The 15,989-nt window shown below is 40.9% G+C and overlaps 2 protein-coding genes across 2 annotated transcripts; one reads left to right on the top strand and one right to left on the bottom strand.

Annotated features, from left to right (window-relative positions):
- Positions 1 to 1,129: 1,129 nt before the first annotated feature.
- LOC128528182 (extracellular calcium-sensing receptor-like) lies at positions 1,130 to 5,197 on the bottom strand. The gene is made up of 6 exons (XM_053500938.1): positions 5,094 to 5,197; positions 4,631 to 4,928; positions 3,438 to 4,271; positions 3,015 to 3,236; positions 2,114 to 2,240; positions 1,130 to 2,025 (listed from the first exon to the last, which is right to left on the bottom strand). The coding sequence occupies exons 1-6, from the start codon at positions 5,195 to 5,197 to the stop codon at positions 1,130 to 1,132; spliced, it is 2,481 nt and encodes an 826-aa protein (XP_053356913.1).
- Positions 5,198 to 11,364: 6,167 nt separating this feature from the next.
- On the top strand, positions 11,365 to 14,794 carry LOC128528181 (extracellular calcium-sensing receptor-like). Its single transcript, XM_053500937.1, has 6 exons — positions 11,365 to 11,618; positions 11,798 to 12,086; positions 12,257 to 13,069; positions 13,158 to 13,382; positions 13,622 to 13,745; positions 13,890 to 14,794. Exons 1-6 carry the CDS (start codon positions 11,365 to 11,367, stop codon positions 14,792 to 14,794), a joined length of 2,610 nt encoding a protein of 869 aa, XP_053356912.1.
- Positions 14,795 to 15,989: the final 1,195 nt, after the last annotated feature.

The raw sequence follows: 15,989 nt of genomic DNA, 5'->3' as shown, positions 1-15,989 counted from the left end.
TCTCATGGTCTGAGTCTCCTTCAGGTGTCTTTTGGCAAACTCCAGGCAGGCTGCCATGAGCCTTTTACAGTACTAAGGAGTGGCTTCCGTTTGGCCACTCTACCATATAGGCCTGATTGGTAGATTGCTGCAGAGATAATTGTCCTTCTGGAAGGTTCTCCTCTTTTCACAGAGGACCTCTGGAGCTCTGACAGAGTGACCATCGGGTTCTTGGTCACCTCCCTGACTAAGGCCCTTCTCTCGTGATCGCTCAGTTTAGATGGCCGGCCAGCTCTAGGAACAGACCTGGTGGTTTCGAACTTCTTCCACAAAATGTGGAAAAAGTAATGCGCTGTAAAGACTTTCCAGAAGCACTGTAACTGCCAATCAGATCAGACCTATTTAATCATGGTCTTATGCCTCACTGGGCAAACAACTATATAATATAACCAAAATCTACAAGCCTATCCAGTAGAGATTATTATAACAGCAAAGCTGTCAATAAATCTAAAATAAGATGTTTTAGCTTTTAAAAATTCCTTAAACCCTAAATGCAGTGAGTAGCGGTGAATAAATAAAAAATAAAAATGTTGGAACACATATCCTGTAGTCATGAAAAAGATGTTACTATGTTTTTGAAATAAAAAATGAGGGTAAAATAACTAAGGAGGTTGCTGAAGTTACTGGAATTGGGTTAAGACCTGTTTAAAACATTAATACCTGTAAAGATGATGGTTGAACCATGAACTTTGGCTGTGAAATGTGGCTTGGAGGGGAAAAAAATCATGACAATTTAAATGCCTGGTGGAGTTGCATTGTTAAAAATAAATACCATAGTAGAAATTACAGTTACATTTCATAGTGAAGGTAAAGGCATCTACACAAACACAATGCAATATTAATCAATAGTGATGCTAATCAGAAAGGGAAGTCAATTTTCTTGGAAGCATAAAGATTGGATATTGGATTGATTTTAAAATGGCATACGGCGATAAGTCCAGTATTACCCTATTAGAGTGTGATGTCATGGCCAGTAAAATATAAGAATGTTTAAATGTAATTAAAATATGTAAAAGCTTACACTTTTTTTCTTGTCTCTAGACTTTAATAATTGGGTATGTGTGTAATTATGTTGGTGGATGATTTTGCACTATTTTTTCATCATATGCTTTTTGCTGTTTTTTTCAGGTCTTAATAGAACAACATAGCACTTTGGAACAAATATGCAAAGAAGCAGTCCAAAGGCAGAAGCTAGGATGGCAAAGACATGTACAGCAACCATGTATTTTCCACGGGTACTTACATAAACTGGAATAAATGTTATCCACACAGCAAAAAAGATAATCATACTGAATGTTATAAATTTTGCCTCGTTGAAATTGTCTGGCAGTTTTCTGGCCAAAAAAGCTATTAAAAAGCACATGCACGCAAGTAGGCCAATGTATCCCAACACACACCAGAATCCTATTTCAGATCCTACTTTACACTCTAAAAATATAGTAGGACTTAAAAACTCTGTGGTATAGTCAGCAAATGGAGGATTAGTCACCAGCCATATGATACAAATAAGTACTTGAACTGAAGAGCATAATATGACACTAAGCCTTTGTTGAACTGGACCAAACAATTTCATGACATTACTACCAGGTAGGGTGGCCTTAAAAGCCATAAGAACCACTACAGTCTTAGCCAATATGCAGGCAGTACAGAGTGCAAAACTGACTCCAAAGGCTGTAAACCTGATCTTACAAAGCCACTCAGTAGGCTTTCCAATGAAAGTCAGATTAATCAGAAAGCATGCCCATAGAAACAAGAGGAGGAGGAAGCTAAGTTCCATGTTGTTGCCTCGAACCACTGGAGTATTTTTGTAGTTTATAAACACACAAAGTATAGCTGCAGTCAAACAAGCTCCAAACAATGAAACAGCCAAGAGTACTATTCCCAAGGGCTCCTGAAAGGACAAGTACTCCAGACCCTTTGGCATGCATTTGTCTCTGGCTTGGTTTGGCCAAGTTTCTTTTGAACATCTTATACAATCGTTTGAGTCTGTAAGGAAATTGATTTAAAAAAGCTGTATTCCATTGCCATGATCATGAACATCAAAGTAATAACAGTAATAAAATCTATTTCACACCTGTTTGATTGCTAATCTCTCCTTCAGCACATAGTATGCAGTCAAAGCAACATGTAGGTTCACCCTTTCGCCTGGCTTTCCTGGACCCTGGTTGACAACTTTTGCTGCAGACTGATATTGGTGCCTGCTAATCATCAGAAAGATGGATGAAACACATACAGACAAATATATTGCATATGAACACATGAGGTGTTCAAGTCAAACCAGGACTTCTGTCTTCTATTTGCACAGTTTTCCCACTGCAGGAAAACACAGTTAAAAAAGTAAAAAATCGCTTTATTTTCTTATTTAATTCCCTGCTGCCTTAATGCACTTATCCTAGCATCTCAATGGTAACAAGATACCATTAAGGTAGAAAGTTTTCTTAAAACCCTGAGGCCATCGTTGTCTTTACTGAAATGCTGTCCTCCCAGGAACTCTTTTAATGGCTCATTGTTTTAATAGAAAAAGGCCTGTCTTGATCACCAACTCATTCTGCTTTTGCAGGACTGTGCAAGTAAAATGGCTTTGGCGTACTGAGGAAACTTTCTACTTTAATGGTATCCAAGCACTAATGAAACAACAGGATTAGTGCCACAGGGGATTATATAGAGAAGTATAGGGAGATTTTACTTTTATAACTGTTCTGTTTGTGAAATCCCATTTTTTTTATTTGAAAAAAAAACCCCTAATGATTGCATATGGACATAAGTAAAATAACCTACTTGAAGGATATGTTAAAAGTATTTAGCTGATGTTGCGAGAGTAAAATGCCCAATGTAAAATCAACTGAGCAAAGAATATTATGCTGTTTTAAGATACAAAACATAATATCTTCCATTTGAAATACAATCATGCAAACAAACTGGATTATAAGTAATCGTACAAAATATGATCTTGTGATAAATGAAAAACTACACACCTTATTATTTTTTTGCCACATAATCATTGATTCATTTATGACCAAGCCACTATTCTCCTTTAGTGACGCATCATAAAATCCCACCTTCACCAGCTTAAGTAAGCCATCACTTGCCACCTGCCAGTTCATCAGATCATAAGATGCGATGGGGTCACCATTATCATCAAAATGCACAAACTCTCCTAGTGTTGTGAAGTTTGTTCTCTTCATGTAGCTCATCAACTTTAGGGAAGATTGGAAAATCATTTGATGCAATGCAAACAGCAGTTGTTTATCGATCTCATTATGTATTTTTCATTAATAGTTGTTATTATAAGATTAAAAAGAAAAAGAAAAACTATATAGTTATGACTTAAACTAGAATAATTTCAAAATATATTCACAAATACTTACATACACATTTATTTATACACTCACACACACCTGCGATGGCAAAATGGGATTTACACTGCCACATGTCCCATTCCGGAAGGGGCCCTGACCTGGAACACAGGTGCTCATCTCATGTAAGGCATGCGCTATAAGATACACAGCTTTGTATACATTGAAGGACACTCTAAGCTGTGACACATCTGTGAAGATTGAGTACACATTATCCAGACTCTCTTTCCCACTGCAAGATTCCCTGTTCTGGCCCTCCTTACTATGTATATGAATGTTTAAAGATCCATTGATCCTGCAGTTGAATGTTTCTTCCCAGAACTCTGCTAAAAAACGTGAAGTTTCAGCACTGGAAATGTTTATCTCTTTGAGGTATGCACCAAGGTCTGGGATTTCCCCTTTCCGTATGGCAAACCCAAGAGTTCCCTGTAAGAGATCATGGAATTCACTTAACAATGTCTGTGATGTTGCCCAAGCTTCACTGGCAATCCACTGCACATGAGTAATATTTTGTCGCCTGCATTCTCTCAGAATAGTTTGAACTTCTGATTCTCCAGAGAAGTTTAGTATGACTGTGGCTCTGGATGCTTTAATAGTACCCATCAACTCCTGCACTGCTTCTGAAGTGAGTGTGACGGGGTAAAATTGTACATATGCAGAACATACATGGTATCTTGCTGATTCCTTTAGAAAGAGTTGTATGGCAAAGCGGGCATAGTCTGATTCCACCCCTATGACCCCCACCCAGGTCCACTGAAAGTAATGAACCAGCTTTGCTAAAGCCTTAATCTGAAACTCGTCACTTGGCATTGTCCGCATAAAGGTGGGAAACTCTTTTGTGCTGCTCAAACATGAGCAGGATGCAAAGTAACTCACCTGGAAAGATATTAAAATTGGGATGTAAAAATACTAAAAATGAAAAAAAGTGTGTGTGTGTGTGTGTGTGTGTGTGTGTGATAATAATATTATATTACTGTTTTTGAATTGTTGGTGCATTTACAGGCAAACAAAAAAAATTAAATATATATAGTGTATATACAAGCTCCATTTAGTGGTAATTTTACAGCAATACAGATAATGGTGGAAAATAATATAATTAATTTTATTACATATATTTGAAGCATTTGATTGGGCAATTACTAAACAATTACTTTGTACATTTAAGGCATGGGTTGTAATTTAAAATTATAATTTTGCTTTAGATGTGTTTTTCAAAATAACAAACTCTGTCTTACCAGTGGTATATTAAATGACCCTAGAGTTCTCAGCAAAGCCATGGATATTCCTGATGCAGCATCTCCTACTATGACAGGAGATGGCTGTCTAATAACATTTGCACATCCAGATCCTCTTGCTTTCTCAGGCTGTCCATTGACCAAGAGAAGTGAATTCTTTATTGACACAGGTATGTCATCACAGCTGTCCCGGATGTGGTATCCCAAAGACAGATTTGGTAACAGGTCCTGTCTCTGATTTATCTCAGCCACAGCAAAGGTCATTGTTTGCATCCATCTTAGGGCTCTAGGACTAAAGCTGCAGCATATTTAAAAACATTTCATACTTGATCTGCAGCTTATTAAAAAAAATATAATACAAAATGTATAATGATAAATAATGCATTGCAACTGTAAGAAAGTAGCTAAATATAATTAAACCATGAATGTATTAATTTACATATGAGTACTGTCAGGTACATACTATTTATAATAAGTTGGTTCAGGTTTGCTTTGGAAAGACCTCACTGCCAATACTGGGCTGTAGTGCAGGGGAAACAGGCCTCCCAGGATAACATCTCCATTCATGAAGAAACTATGGGTCCCATCATCTCCCTGGTAGATGCATTCATCCTTGTTTGCTGACTGACAACACATGAAGGTGTTTAATAGAAGCCAGAATCTAAGCAAATTACTATTGCATGCCATAACTGACACCAAACAGAAATATAATAAAGAAGAGCTTATATAAATACCATATAGAGAAGGGGACGGTCTTGGCTTGTCCCAAAAGAAACATGTAAACCAATGACATTTGGTTCTGTCAGTCTCTTTATACAAAGACACAACTAAACTTTTTATAGTAGCAGTGTAATTAAATAAATTGTTGCCATTGTAAATAATGCTAATATTGCCATAAAAAAAGATAATCTTTAAAATGTTTCAATAGTGTATGTATACACTGAAAATACAATTAAACAATAGAAAAGCAATAAAAACTTGCCAGTCAAAATGTCTGGTAATAATGCTCATACAAACTAAGCTATAACAAAGGCTATCTGAAAACAGGACAGTTGTTTTAACCGCTTATTAATACCAGCCATGGTAATAATCAATGCCGAGTTTAACCATTACTGAATCAGCAGTAGCACTTCTTACTGATGCAAAGCAGTCCTGATGAGATGGAATGACAGTGATGATGCCGCTCTATGGTTTTTGGGATTAAATTTTTGCAACAGCTTGCAAAGTACATATTATGAGTTTGGCAATCTGAATTCAGACTAAACTGTATTGGCTAATGCTGCACACTTAAACTAATTAAAAACTTTACAAATTATACATACATGAAATATTACAAACGCTACCTATCATGTAGGAGAGAGGGAGTTCTTTCTGCAGATATGAACTAGTGCGAAATCTTTTGGATGAGTAGTTTAATAACCTTAAAAAAAGGTATATAGCAGTTTTCAAATTAAAAGATTTGTTATAGACATGCCTTGTGTGCCAGAGCTAAATAAATTGCTAAAATATGTAAAAGTAAAAAAAAATGGTTTATTGCATTTTGTTGTCAAATTCTTTATCTACAGTATGTAGATAGCCCATTCACAGATCTCTTAGACATTATCGGTAATATTTAAATTCTGAGTTCACTTTTGCAGCACTTAACCAGCCTCATGAATCGAGAGGAGTGTGGGTTCTATTATGTTACCTGGTACCATGCTTTCAATCGCCTAATCAAGGCATGCAGGCCTAATTAATGGTTCCCTTTCTAAAGCTACACTCAAAGCTGCGTGAAAACGCTATGGAACATCTTTTTGTGTTGCCGGTTGTAAAGCATGTGTGTATCAAACATGCCAAATTTTCGGCTTATATAACTTCTGTTAGGAGACGTCATCTGATGAAGTGCACCAGGTTATAAATAGGAGTGAACCAAAAACATTCCTCAGATCTTTTTGTCTTTAGGACTGGTATTATGTATTGCGTGTGTGTGTAGACCAGCAAAAGTAGAAAAATCTTTTACCTACCGATATTGTTGAGCTTTAAGCGAGATGTGTCCCTCTGTGCGATAATCCCATCTCGGAGGGCCATCTCCACATTTACTGTTTTGATTAAAGTGCTTCGCGCGCGACTCGCCTTCTATAAAGAGAAGCCGCGAGCCGCGGCGCATTCCTGGTTAAACAGTGCAATCTGGCAGGCGTGTATGAGACGGAATTCCCAGTTTATTTCACGCTCTCGCCAGATCAGGAAGTTTTCCATCCAGTTCTCAAGCGCGCCTCGGCTCTTCTTGTGAATGGACAGGAGAGACCTACTTTTGCCTCTGCAGGTATGGAGAAATTAATGCAGGTAAGGAATGCAATTGCATATCTTCTGGCCACAGAATAATATATTCTGTATATATCATAAATAATAATAATAATAATTTAGATGACAGGTTTCGGTCGGGTGGCCAGGGGGAGGAGCCTCAGATGCTCTCTCTCTCTCTCTCTCTCTCTCTTCCTTTCCATCAAGGATAAGGAGCGCTCGTTCCTCCTCGATGCCCCCATCTCGCCTTCCATCCTGTTTGGCGACGTCGTTAACTCCGTCACCAGCCGTCTGGAATTTTTTTCCCTGCCGTGCTCAAGAGTCGGGACTGTCGGCCACCTAGAGTGTTATGAGCCGGGCTTTACAAACCGCCTCAAAGAAGTCGGACCTACGTCTTCTTCACGAACAAGAAGTCCTGAGGCTCATTTGCCCTGGACAGTGGGGGTGCCCCCCCTGGAAGGGGCGCGTAAAATTCCTCTCAAGGATGAAATGTTCTTCCTGGCACCCCCAGGAGGTCGGTGTTCTTACACCGCCACCACTGGTGTTTCGGACAACACCAGTTTGCAAGAAATGTTAGTTTTTCTGTCTTTTCCTGCCATGTTTCAGGATGCCGAACATCTAATCACAGAGAGTCAGGTTACTACAGTCGTTTTTTTTCTTCTTTCCCAAAAGGAACGAGGGGGGGGGTGCTGCGTCCGATTTTGGATCTTTGCGGGCTGAACCATTATCCAAAATAAGACAGGTTCAAAATGTTAACTGTCAAAGTGATTGCTCTCAATCCAACCAAGGGATTGGTTGTGACAATCAATCTGAAGGACGCCTATATTTCACACGGAAATATTGCCACAACACAGGAAGTTCCTAAGGTTCGCTTTTGGAGGCAAAGCTTACCAGTATCGGGTCCTTCCATTTGGTCTAGCTAACCCGCACATTAGACGACTAGCTATGCTGGCTCAGTCTCAGGAGCTAGCGCTTCGATATCGGGATGTCGTCCTAGCTCATCTCTGTTCCTGGATTGAGACTCAACGCCATAAAAGCGTTCTCTTTCCTGCTCAGAACACAACATTTTGGGTGTCACCTAGGATGCGATCGCAATGCGGGCACAGGGGTCTCCTGCGCGTGTCAAATCCATTCCAACACCCTGAAGGAAACCAAGCTAGGCCAGAAAGTGACTGTTCATCACTTTCAGATATTTGTAGGTCTCATGGCAGCTGTGTCCACGGTGAAACCTTTGGGCCTCTGCACATGAGATTGTTTCAGTTGTGGCTAAAGACAAGGGGGTTATACTCAGGGCCATACCCCTGAGGCAAATAAGGGTTATGCGCCAAGGGCTTCGTACCCTTTTTATGTGGTTCAGACCCCGGTTTTTGACTTTGGGTCCCACTCTACGTGCGTCTTTTTGTCGTCGCAGATGCTAACGACAGACGTTTCCCTCACGGGCTGGGTTGCGGTCTTGAATGACCGTCCAGCCCGAAGGGAGCTGGAGAGGCCATCTTCTCGCGTGGCACATTAATTGCCCCGACTGATGGCTTTATTTTGCCCTGAAACACCTCCTCCAGCAGTTGAGGCTACCATGTCCTAGTGCGGGTGGACAACACTACGGTAGTCTCGTACATAATCGCCAGGGCGGACTGTGCTCGCGCCGCTTGAATAGCTAGCGCACCAGGTTCCCCTTGGGGGCACAGGACAAGTTCCTGTCCCGCAGGGCGATGTACATTATAGCTAAAAGCCAGGGGATTACTCAAGGGCCAATCCCCAGAGGCAAATATGGGTTAAGCGCCAGGTGGCTTCATACCCTTTCTATGTGGTTCAGACCCCGGTTTCTGACTTTGGGTCCCACTCTACGTGCGTCCTTTTGTCGTCGCAGATGCTAACGACAGACGCTTCCCTCACAGGCTGGGGTGCGGTCTTAGATGGCCGTCCAGCCCAAGGGAGCTGGAGAGGCCATCTTCTGGCGTGGCTCATCAATTGCCCTGAACTGATGGCTTTATTTTGGCCCTGAAACACCTCCTCCAGCAGTTAAGAGGCTATGATGCCCTAGTGCGAGTGGACTACACTAGGGTAGTCTCCTACATAATCGCGGGGGCTACCTGTGCTTGCGCCGCTTGAATAAGCTAGCGCACCAGTTCTGCTTTGGGCACAGGGCGGGTCCCTGTCCCTCAAGGCGATGTACATTTTGGCCCATGATCGCCAAAGCGCACTGTGCTGCGCCGCTTCAATAAGCTAGCGCACCAGTTTTTGCTTTGGGCACAGGATGAGTTTCTGGCCCTCAAGGCGGTTTAGGCTTTAGGGCATATGGAGTTGGGAGCCCTGGTACCTTCAACCCACTAGAAGAACATATGCCCTCAAGGAGAAGGTATTGGAAAGTGGTGCATGGCGTAATATGTAGACCCAGTCCACTGCCGAATTGTTTCAGTGCTGGAGTTCTGCAAGAAGCTTATGCTCTAGTACCCTCGGAATGTACGTAGCCGCTATTTCGGCTTGTCATGTTCTGACGGATAGGGACTGGCTGACACCCCTCCCAAACCACTAGAGTCAGCGCCTGTCTGGCTTCCAACCCTCAAGATGTTTTTTCTTATAATCACTTTGGGAGATCTGCAGGCTTTCCTTCCTGCCTAGACTTTGCCCCTGGGCTAGTCAGAGCTATTCAGCATCCTTACCCGAACTATTTTTATTCTTGACAATGCACCCAGTTTCCTCGAAGCCTTCTGTCCTCCGCCTTTACAGCTCCGGAGCAGGATAGGTTTCACCTACTATCTTCAGTATGCACTCTTCAGATTTACGTCCACCGCACTAGCTAGTGGCGTAAGTCAGAGCAGCCTTTTTTCATCACATCAGGGAAAGATGCTATTGCCCTAGCCTACAAGGCGCGTGGTCTCACTTCGCCTCGAGGAATCAGGGCTCATCCAATCAGGGGGATTGCCTCATCTATTACGCTGGCAAGAGGGTTTCCCCTGCAGCAAGTGTGTCATGCGGCAGGTTGGTCCTTTCCATACACATTTTTGAGATTCTATAGTCTGGATGTTCATGCTACTCCGGGCTCACAGGTCCTTGAGCTGTAACCCTGTTCCCTAAAAAGGCGGGAACAAGATGCTTCGCTCCAATGCCGCACTGCCTGCGTGATTGGACGTCCTTTTCAGACAAAATTGATCTGAGGAATGTTTCCGGTTCACTCCTATTTATAACCTGCAGGTGCGCTTCATCAGATGACGTCACCTGACCGAGGTTATATATGCCAAAAATTTGGCCTGTTTGGCACACACATGCTTCACAACCAGCAACACAAACAGATGTTCCCGTAGCATTTTCACGCAACATCTCGTTCCCGCCTTTTCAGGGAACAGGGTTACAGCAAAGTAACCCGAGACGTTCTCCAACTTTTACAACTCCGGAGCAGGAAAGGTTTCACTTACTGTCTTCAGTACGCACTCTTCAGATTTACGTCCACCGCACTAGCCAGCGGCGTAAGTCAGAGCAGCCTTTTTTATGCCAAACGCTGTCAGAGAGATGCTATTGCCCTAGCCTACGAGGCGCATGGTCACAATTCGCCTTTAGGAATCAGGGCTCATTCATCCAAGGGGATTGCCTCATCTATTGCGCTGGCAAGAGGTGTCTCCTTGCAGCAAGTGTGTCATGCAGCAGGTTGGTTGGTCCTCTCGGCACACATTTGTTAGATTCTATAGTTTGGATGTTCATGCTACTCCGGGCTTACAGGTCCTTGAGTCAGCCTCCCAGAGCTAGGTCTGAGACCTCCTTGGCTGTTGTGTGCACACGCAACACAACCCTGGGGTTCCAGATACTTGCAGTTCAGCGGCGTTGGTATTCTTGTTCCCATAGCGGTTTCACGCAACATCGAGTGTAGCTTTTGAAAGGGATTTTAGGGTACTTTGCTGTAAACCTGTTCCCTGAAAAAGCAGGAACGAGATGCTGCGCTCCAATTCTGAACTGCTTGCCTGACTGGATGTCCTTTCAGACAAAATTGATCTGAGGAATGTTTCCGGTACACTCCTATTTATAACCTGCAGATGCACTTCTTCTGATGACGTCACCTGACCAAGGTTATATAAGCCAAAAATTTGGCGTGTTTGATACACACATGCTTCACAACCGGCAACACAAAAAGATGTTCCCATAGCGTTTTCACGCAGCATCTCGATTCCGCATTTTTAGGGAACAGGGTTACAGCAAAGTAACCCGAGACGTTTCCTAGTAATTCTAGAGATTTTTAAATGAATGTCTAAATTAACATTCATATTGTTCATTTAACTCTTGCAGAGTAATTTTTTACAATATTAATTTTTCAATGACATTAAGCAATGTGACAGTCATTGCGGCCTTAAATTGCATTATAATTTTTGGCTTTTTTTTTTTTTTAAGGAAATAAGCCATGGTCACCTGACTAATGATATCCAACATGATGTCAATGCATGGGATCAAACCGCCTTTATAAGGCCATGGCAGTCAGTGTTATCTTTATCAGAGTGCAGGTTCCCAGCACAATGATTTGTCTTTTACTTCCTGCATTATTTCTGCATTGCTCAGCTGTGTCTAATCCATCATCAAAATGTTCATTACAAGGAGACTTTGATCAACCTACATTCATGTCTGATGGAGATATCACTATAGGAGGAATATTCCCATTGCACTACAGAGTGGAGCTACCTTCAACAGACTACAAAAGCAAACCTTTGGCAGCACAATGTCAGGGGTAAGAACAATAAATTAAAACATAAAATATATGAATATAATAAGAAATGCAATATTAAAATTTTACTAATATGTTTTTTTCTGGGCTTTACATTTAATCAAAAGTCTGTCTTTAATCATTCAATTAAGTTACATTTAACTGTGTGTGTGTGTGTGTGTGTGTGTGTGTGTGTGCTGTAGGTTTGATTCCAGGGCATTGCGCTGGGCTTTGGCAATGAGGCTTGCTGTTGACCAGATCAATAACAGCACAGTTCTTCTACCAAACCACACCCTGGGCTACAGGATCTTTGATTCCTGTGGTGCTCCTGTAACAGCTCAGAGGGCAGTGTTAGCTGTACTGAATGACCAGGATTTTGGTCAAAGCTCGTTGTGTGCTCGCAGTGGTCCTTTATATGCCATAGTTAGGGAATCTGGATCCTCACAAACAATTGTTGTCTCTAGAACTCTGCAACCTTTTAGAATACCTATGGTAAATGAAGGGGAAATATATTTGTTTATAATCTACTAATTTAGTTTTTTTTTTATGCAAAATGGTTACATATCTATTTTGGTCATCTAAACCTGCAAAAGATTATCAAAGCTCAGAAAACTTTTTTGTTTCATTGTTTTGTTTTTGCTATTTTTTTGTTTGTTATTCAGATAAGCTACTTCTCAACGTGTTCTTGTCTAAGTGATCGTAAGCAATTCCCTACATTTTTTAGAGTAATCCCGAGTGATGTCTACCAAGTGAAAGCCATTGCTCAGCTCTTGAAAAGATTTCACTGGACGTGGATTGGAGTGGTTACAGAAGAAGATGATTATGGCAGGTCTGCTTTACAAGGCCTAAAGCTAGAAATAGAAAACACTGATATATGTCTGGCATATCATGAAATGATCCCTAAAGATTTCAAGCTGGAACGGGTCTATGAAATTATAAATGTTATGAAGCATTCAACAGCAAAGGTTGTGGTGGTGGTTTCAGGAGAAGGGGAGTTTTACCCTTTCTTAAAAGAATTTTTAACTCACAATATCACAGGAATCCAGTGGGTAGCCAGTGAGGCCTGGGTCACAGCGACAGTATTAGCAGAAGCATTTCCATTTTTAGTCGGAACAATCGGATTTGCTGTCCGCCAAGGGTATGTACCTGGCCTAAAAGAATATTTGTTGACAGTGAACCCACAGATGTACCCATCTAATGCCCTGGTGGAGGAGTTATGGGGGGCTCTATACGGCTGCACTTCATTGGATTCCTTTGTCAGTAGCACACAACTTCCCCGCTGCACAGGGCAGGAAACTATCAACAAGCAACACTCTGCTTACATGAACACCTCCAATACGCGTGTCACTTATAACGTGTACAAAGCAGTATATGCCATTGCTCACTCCCTAAATAATCTCTTTCAATGTGTTCCTGAAAATGGACCTTTTAATAATTCTGCATGTGCAGACATCAGTGACTTTTATCCATGGCAGGTAGAATATTTGGCTAAACTGATCTTTTTGTGATGATAAAAGTATATTTTAAATAATTTATTTCAAATCTTCTCTTTCTATGCCAAAGCTTCAACATTACATTCAGCAAGTGTCTTTCTTAATCTCTGATGAACATGTTAACTTTGATATGAGAGGAGATTCGATTCCATCTTATGATCTGATGAATTGGCAGAGACTCCCAAATGGAGACATTGACTTTATCAAAGTGGGCCTTTATGATGGTGCAATGGATGATGGGAAGGAACTGGTTATCCAAGATCAAAAAATAAAGTGGCCTAATAATCCGAGCAAGGCAAGGTGCTCACACAGTTAGACTGCATAAATTATATACTGTATATATAATCAATTCTGTTGAAAAAGCTGCAATATATAAAAAAGCTAACTGCAACTGTTGTTGACTAGCTTGCTTAGATCCCATTTAAATCCCTATAATTTGCTTCTAAGATTGTTTTTTGTGTGTGTGCGTGTGTGTGCCTTATATGTGTGTCTGTTTGTGTATGTTTGTGTATTTTTTATACTGTTTCAAATCAGGTGCCAGCATCTGTTTGCAGTAATAGCTGTACTCCGGGATTCCGGAAAGCTGTTCGTCAAGGGGAGCCTTTGTGCTGCTTTGATTGTGTACCATGTGACAGCGGCAAGATTAGTAATGAGACAGGTAAGGTATGAACATGTAAATACTATGGTTAAAAGTGTCTTTTATTAAATGCATAGAAGGTTGCTAATGTATCACACAATACTATAATATAATGTTTCCTTTGCTGTATTAATAAAAATTCTGGCCTGCATTTGTTTTTTAAAGATTCAATAGACTGTATGGCTTGTCCTGAAGACTACTGGTCAAATGTGAAAGGAACAGAATGTATCCCTAAAGTCATTGAGTTCCTGTCCCACAGGGATACAATGGGAATTGTGTTGATAGTGATAGCTATAGTAGGGTCTTTTCTGACAATATTTGTGCTGGCAATATTCTTCTATCATCGAGGAACTCCCATGGTGCGCATTAACAATTCAGAGCTAAGCTTCTTCATCCTGTTCTCCTTGACCCTGTGTTTCCTGTGTGCACTGATATTTATTGGCGAACCCACTTCCTGGTCATGCATGTTGCGTCACACTGCTTTTAGCATCACTTTCTCTCTCTGCATCTCCTGCATTCTGGGTAAAACCTTAGTGGTTCTTGCTGCTTTCACAGCCACCCAGCCTGGAAACAATTTGATGAAATGGCTGGGGCCTACACAGCAGAGGATCATCATCCTTAGCTGCACTCTGATCCAAATGATAATCTGTGCTGCTTGGCTCATATCCTCCCCTCCATTTCCCTACAGAAACACACAATATCAGAGCTCAAAGATCATTTTGGACTGTAGAGTGGGATCTGAGCTGGCATTCTGGTGTGTTCTCGGCTACATTGGCATCTTGGCATGCCTGTGTTTCATTTTGGGCTTTCTGGCTCGAAAACTGCCGGGAAATTTTAATGAGGCAAAATTTATTACTTTTAGCATGTTAATATTTTGTGCAGTGTGGCTGGGATTTATACCTGCCTATGTAAGTTCACCTGGTAAATTCACTACTGCAGTGGAAATATTTGCTATTTTAGCCTCTAGCTTTGGCCTTCTTTTGTGCTTATTTGCTCCAAAGTGTTATATTATTTTACTAAAACCTGAAAAGAATACAAAACAGCATCTAATGGGAAAGGCAACAAAATAATTTTACTTCATAAAATCCTGTCTTTAAGGTGTCACTTTTATTCGTAGTAAACTAGTTGTTTTTTACTTGTAGTTGTGCATTATAATTAGAACTATATGCTTTAAAAATATTTGCAATAAATGTTGAAATACTTTTAAAGAAATGGAATTAATAATTCATTGATATCTCAAGAATACACATTTTATTATTAAGAGTATTTGTGATAGAACTGTATACTTGCAAAATAATTATGTTAAATTACACTCAATATTACAGAACATTATTATAAGTGTGCTAAATTTAGCAACTTTATAAATCTGAAGAAATAATACACAATAAAATACACTTTGACACATAGGGGCCAGCCAATGCATCCCACTGGATGCATCTCGAAGAGACACACGGGACATTCATGTGATAAGATCTCCAACCAGAAGCAGGGCACCAGGATGAGTCAGAAAGGTCCAGAGGGCAGAAGGAGTCTGGATTACTGGCAAATTAGGAACGACATGTGTGGCTCGACACAGAGAGGGAAAGAGAGAGAACAGGGGAGGGGAGAGCAGAAGAGAAGAGATAACAGTTAGGTATGGTCACAGTCACATAATGTATAATATGCATGTATATTTAGTGTAGAGTGCAAGCAGAGACTCCAGCAGGACCAACTATGGCAGTATAAGGGAGAGCCAGAAGGAAACACAGACATGCGGGCTCCTTGAGGTCAACAAGTCATCAACAAACCATCAACAAACCTGAGTGATCAGTGAGAGTGGGAAAGACAGTATCTAAACATACCAGTTCACTATAATACTACACATCCATGAGTCCCCCAGATCTGCGCCTTTACCCAAGGCAAATCTATTCATAAAAATGCTTGATTAAATAAATAGGTTTTACCCTAGACTTAAACACTGAGACTGTGTCTGATTCCCGAACATTATTTGGAACGCTATTCCATAACTTTGGGGCTTTGTAAGAAAAAGCTCTGCCCCAGCTGTAGTTTTCATAATACTTGTACTGACAAGCAGCCCGCAGCCTTTAATCGAAGTAGGCATGGCGGATCGTAAAACACACATTTAATGCTTTATATGTCAAAAGTAGTACTTTAAAATCAATGTGAAATTTCACAGGAAGCCAATAAAGTGAGGATAAGATAGGGGTGATGTGCCCGTATCTTCTGGTTTTAGTAAAGACTCTCGCTGCTGTATTCCGAACTAAC

The sequence above is a fragment of the Clarias gariepinus genome, chromosome 7, assembly GCF_024256425.1.
Source record: "Clarias gariepinus isolate MV-2021 ecotype Netherlands chromosome 7, CGAR_prim_01v2, whole genome shotgun sequence".
Taxonomy (NCBI): domain Eukaryota; kingdom Metazoa; phylum Chordata; class Actinopteri; order Siluriformes; family Clariidae; genus Clarias; species Clarias gariepinus.
Note: the sequence above shows the minus strand (reverse complement) of the source record. Positions and strands in the feature narration are given on the sequence as shown.

Excerpts from the sequence above, each read along its gene's own strand:
- LOC128528181 (XM_053500937.1), top strand. The coding sequence starts at position 11,365 with ATGGCAGTCAGTGTTATCTTTATCAGAGTGCAGGTTCCCAGCACAATG. Across the intron at positions 12,087-12,256 it reads AACCTTTTAGAATACCTATG|ATAAGCTACTTCTCAACGTG; the intron begins GTAAATGAAGGG and ends TTTGTTATTCAG. Across the intron at positions 13,383-13,621 it reads GGCCTAATAATCCGAGCAAG|GTGCCAGCATCTGTTTGCAG; the intron begins GCAAGGTGCTCA and ends GTTTCAAATCAG.
- LOC128528182 (XM_053500938.1), bottom strand. The coding sequence starts at position 5,197 with ATGAATGGAGATGTTATCCTGGGAGGCCTGTTTCCCCTGCACTACAGC. Across the intron at positions 3,237-3,437 it reads ATCCCATTTTGCCATCGCAG|TTGATGAGCTACATGAAGAG; the intron begins GTGTGTGTGAGT and ends TCTTCCCTAAAG. Across the intron at positions 2,241-3,014 it reads TGTGGCAAAAAAATAATAAG|CAGGCACCAATATCAGTCTG; the intron begins GTGTGTAGTTTT and ends TCTGATGATTAG.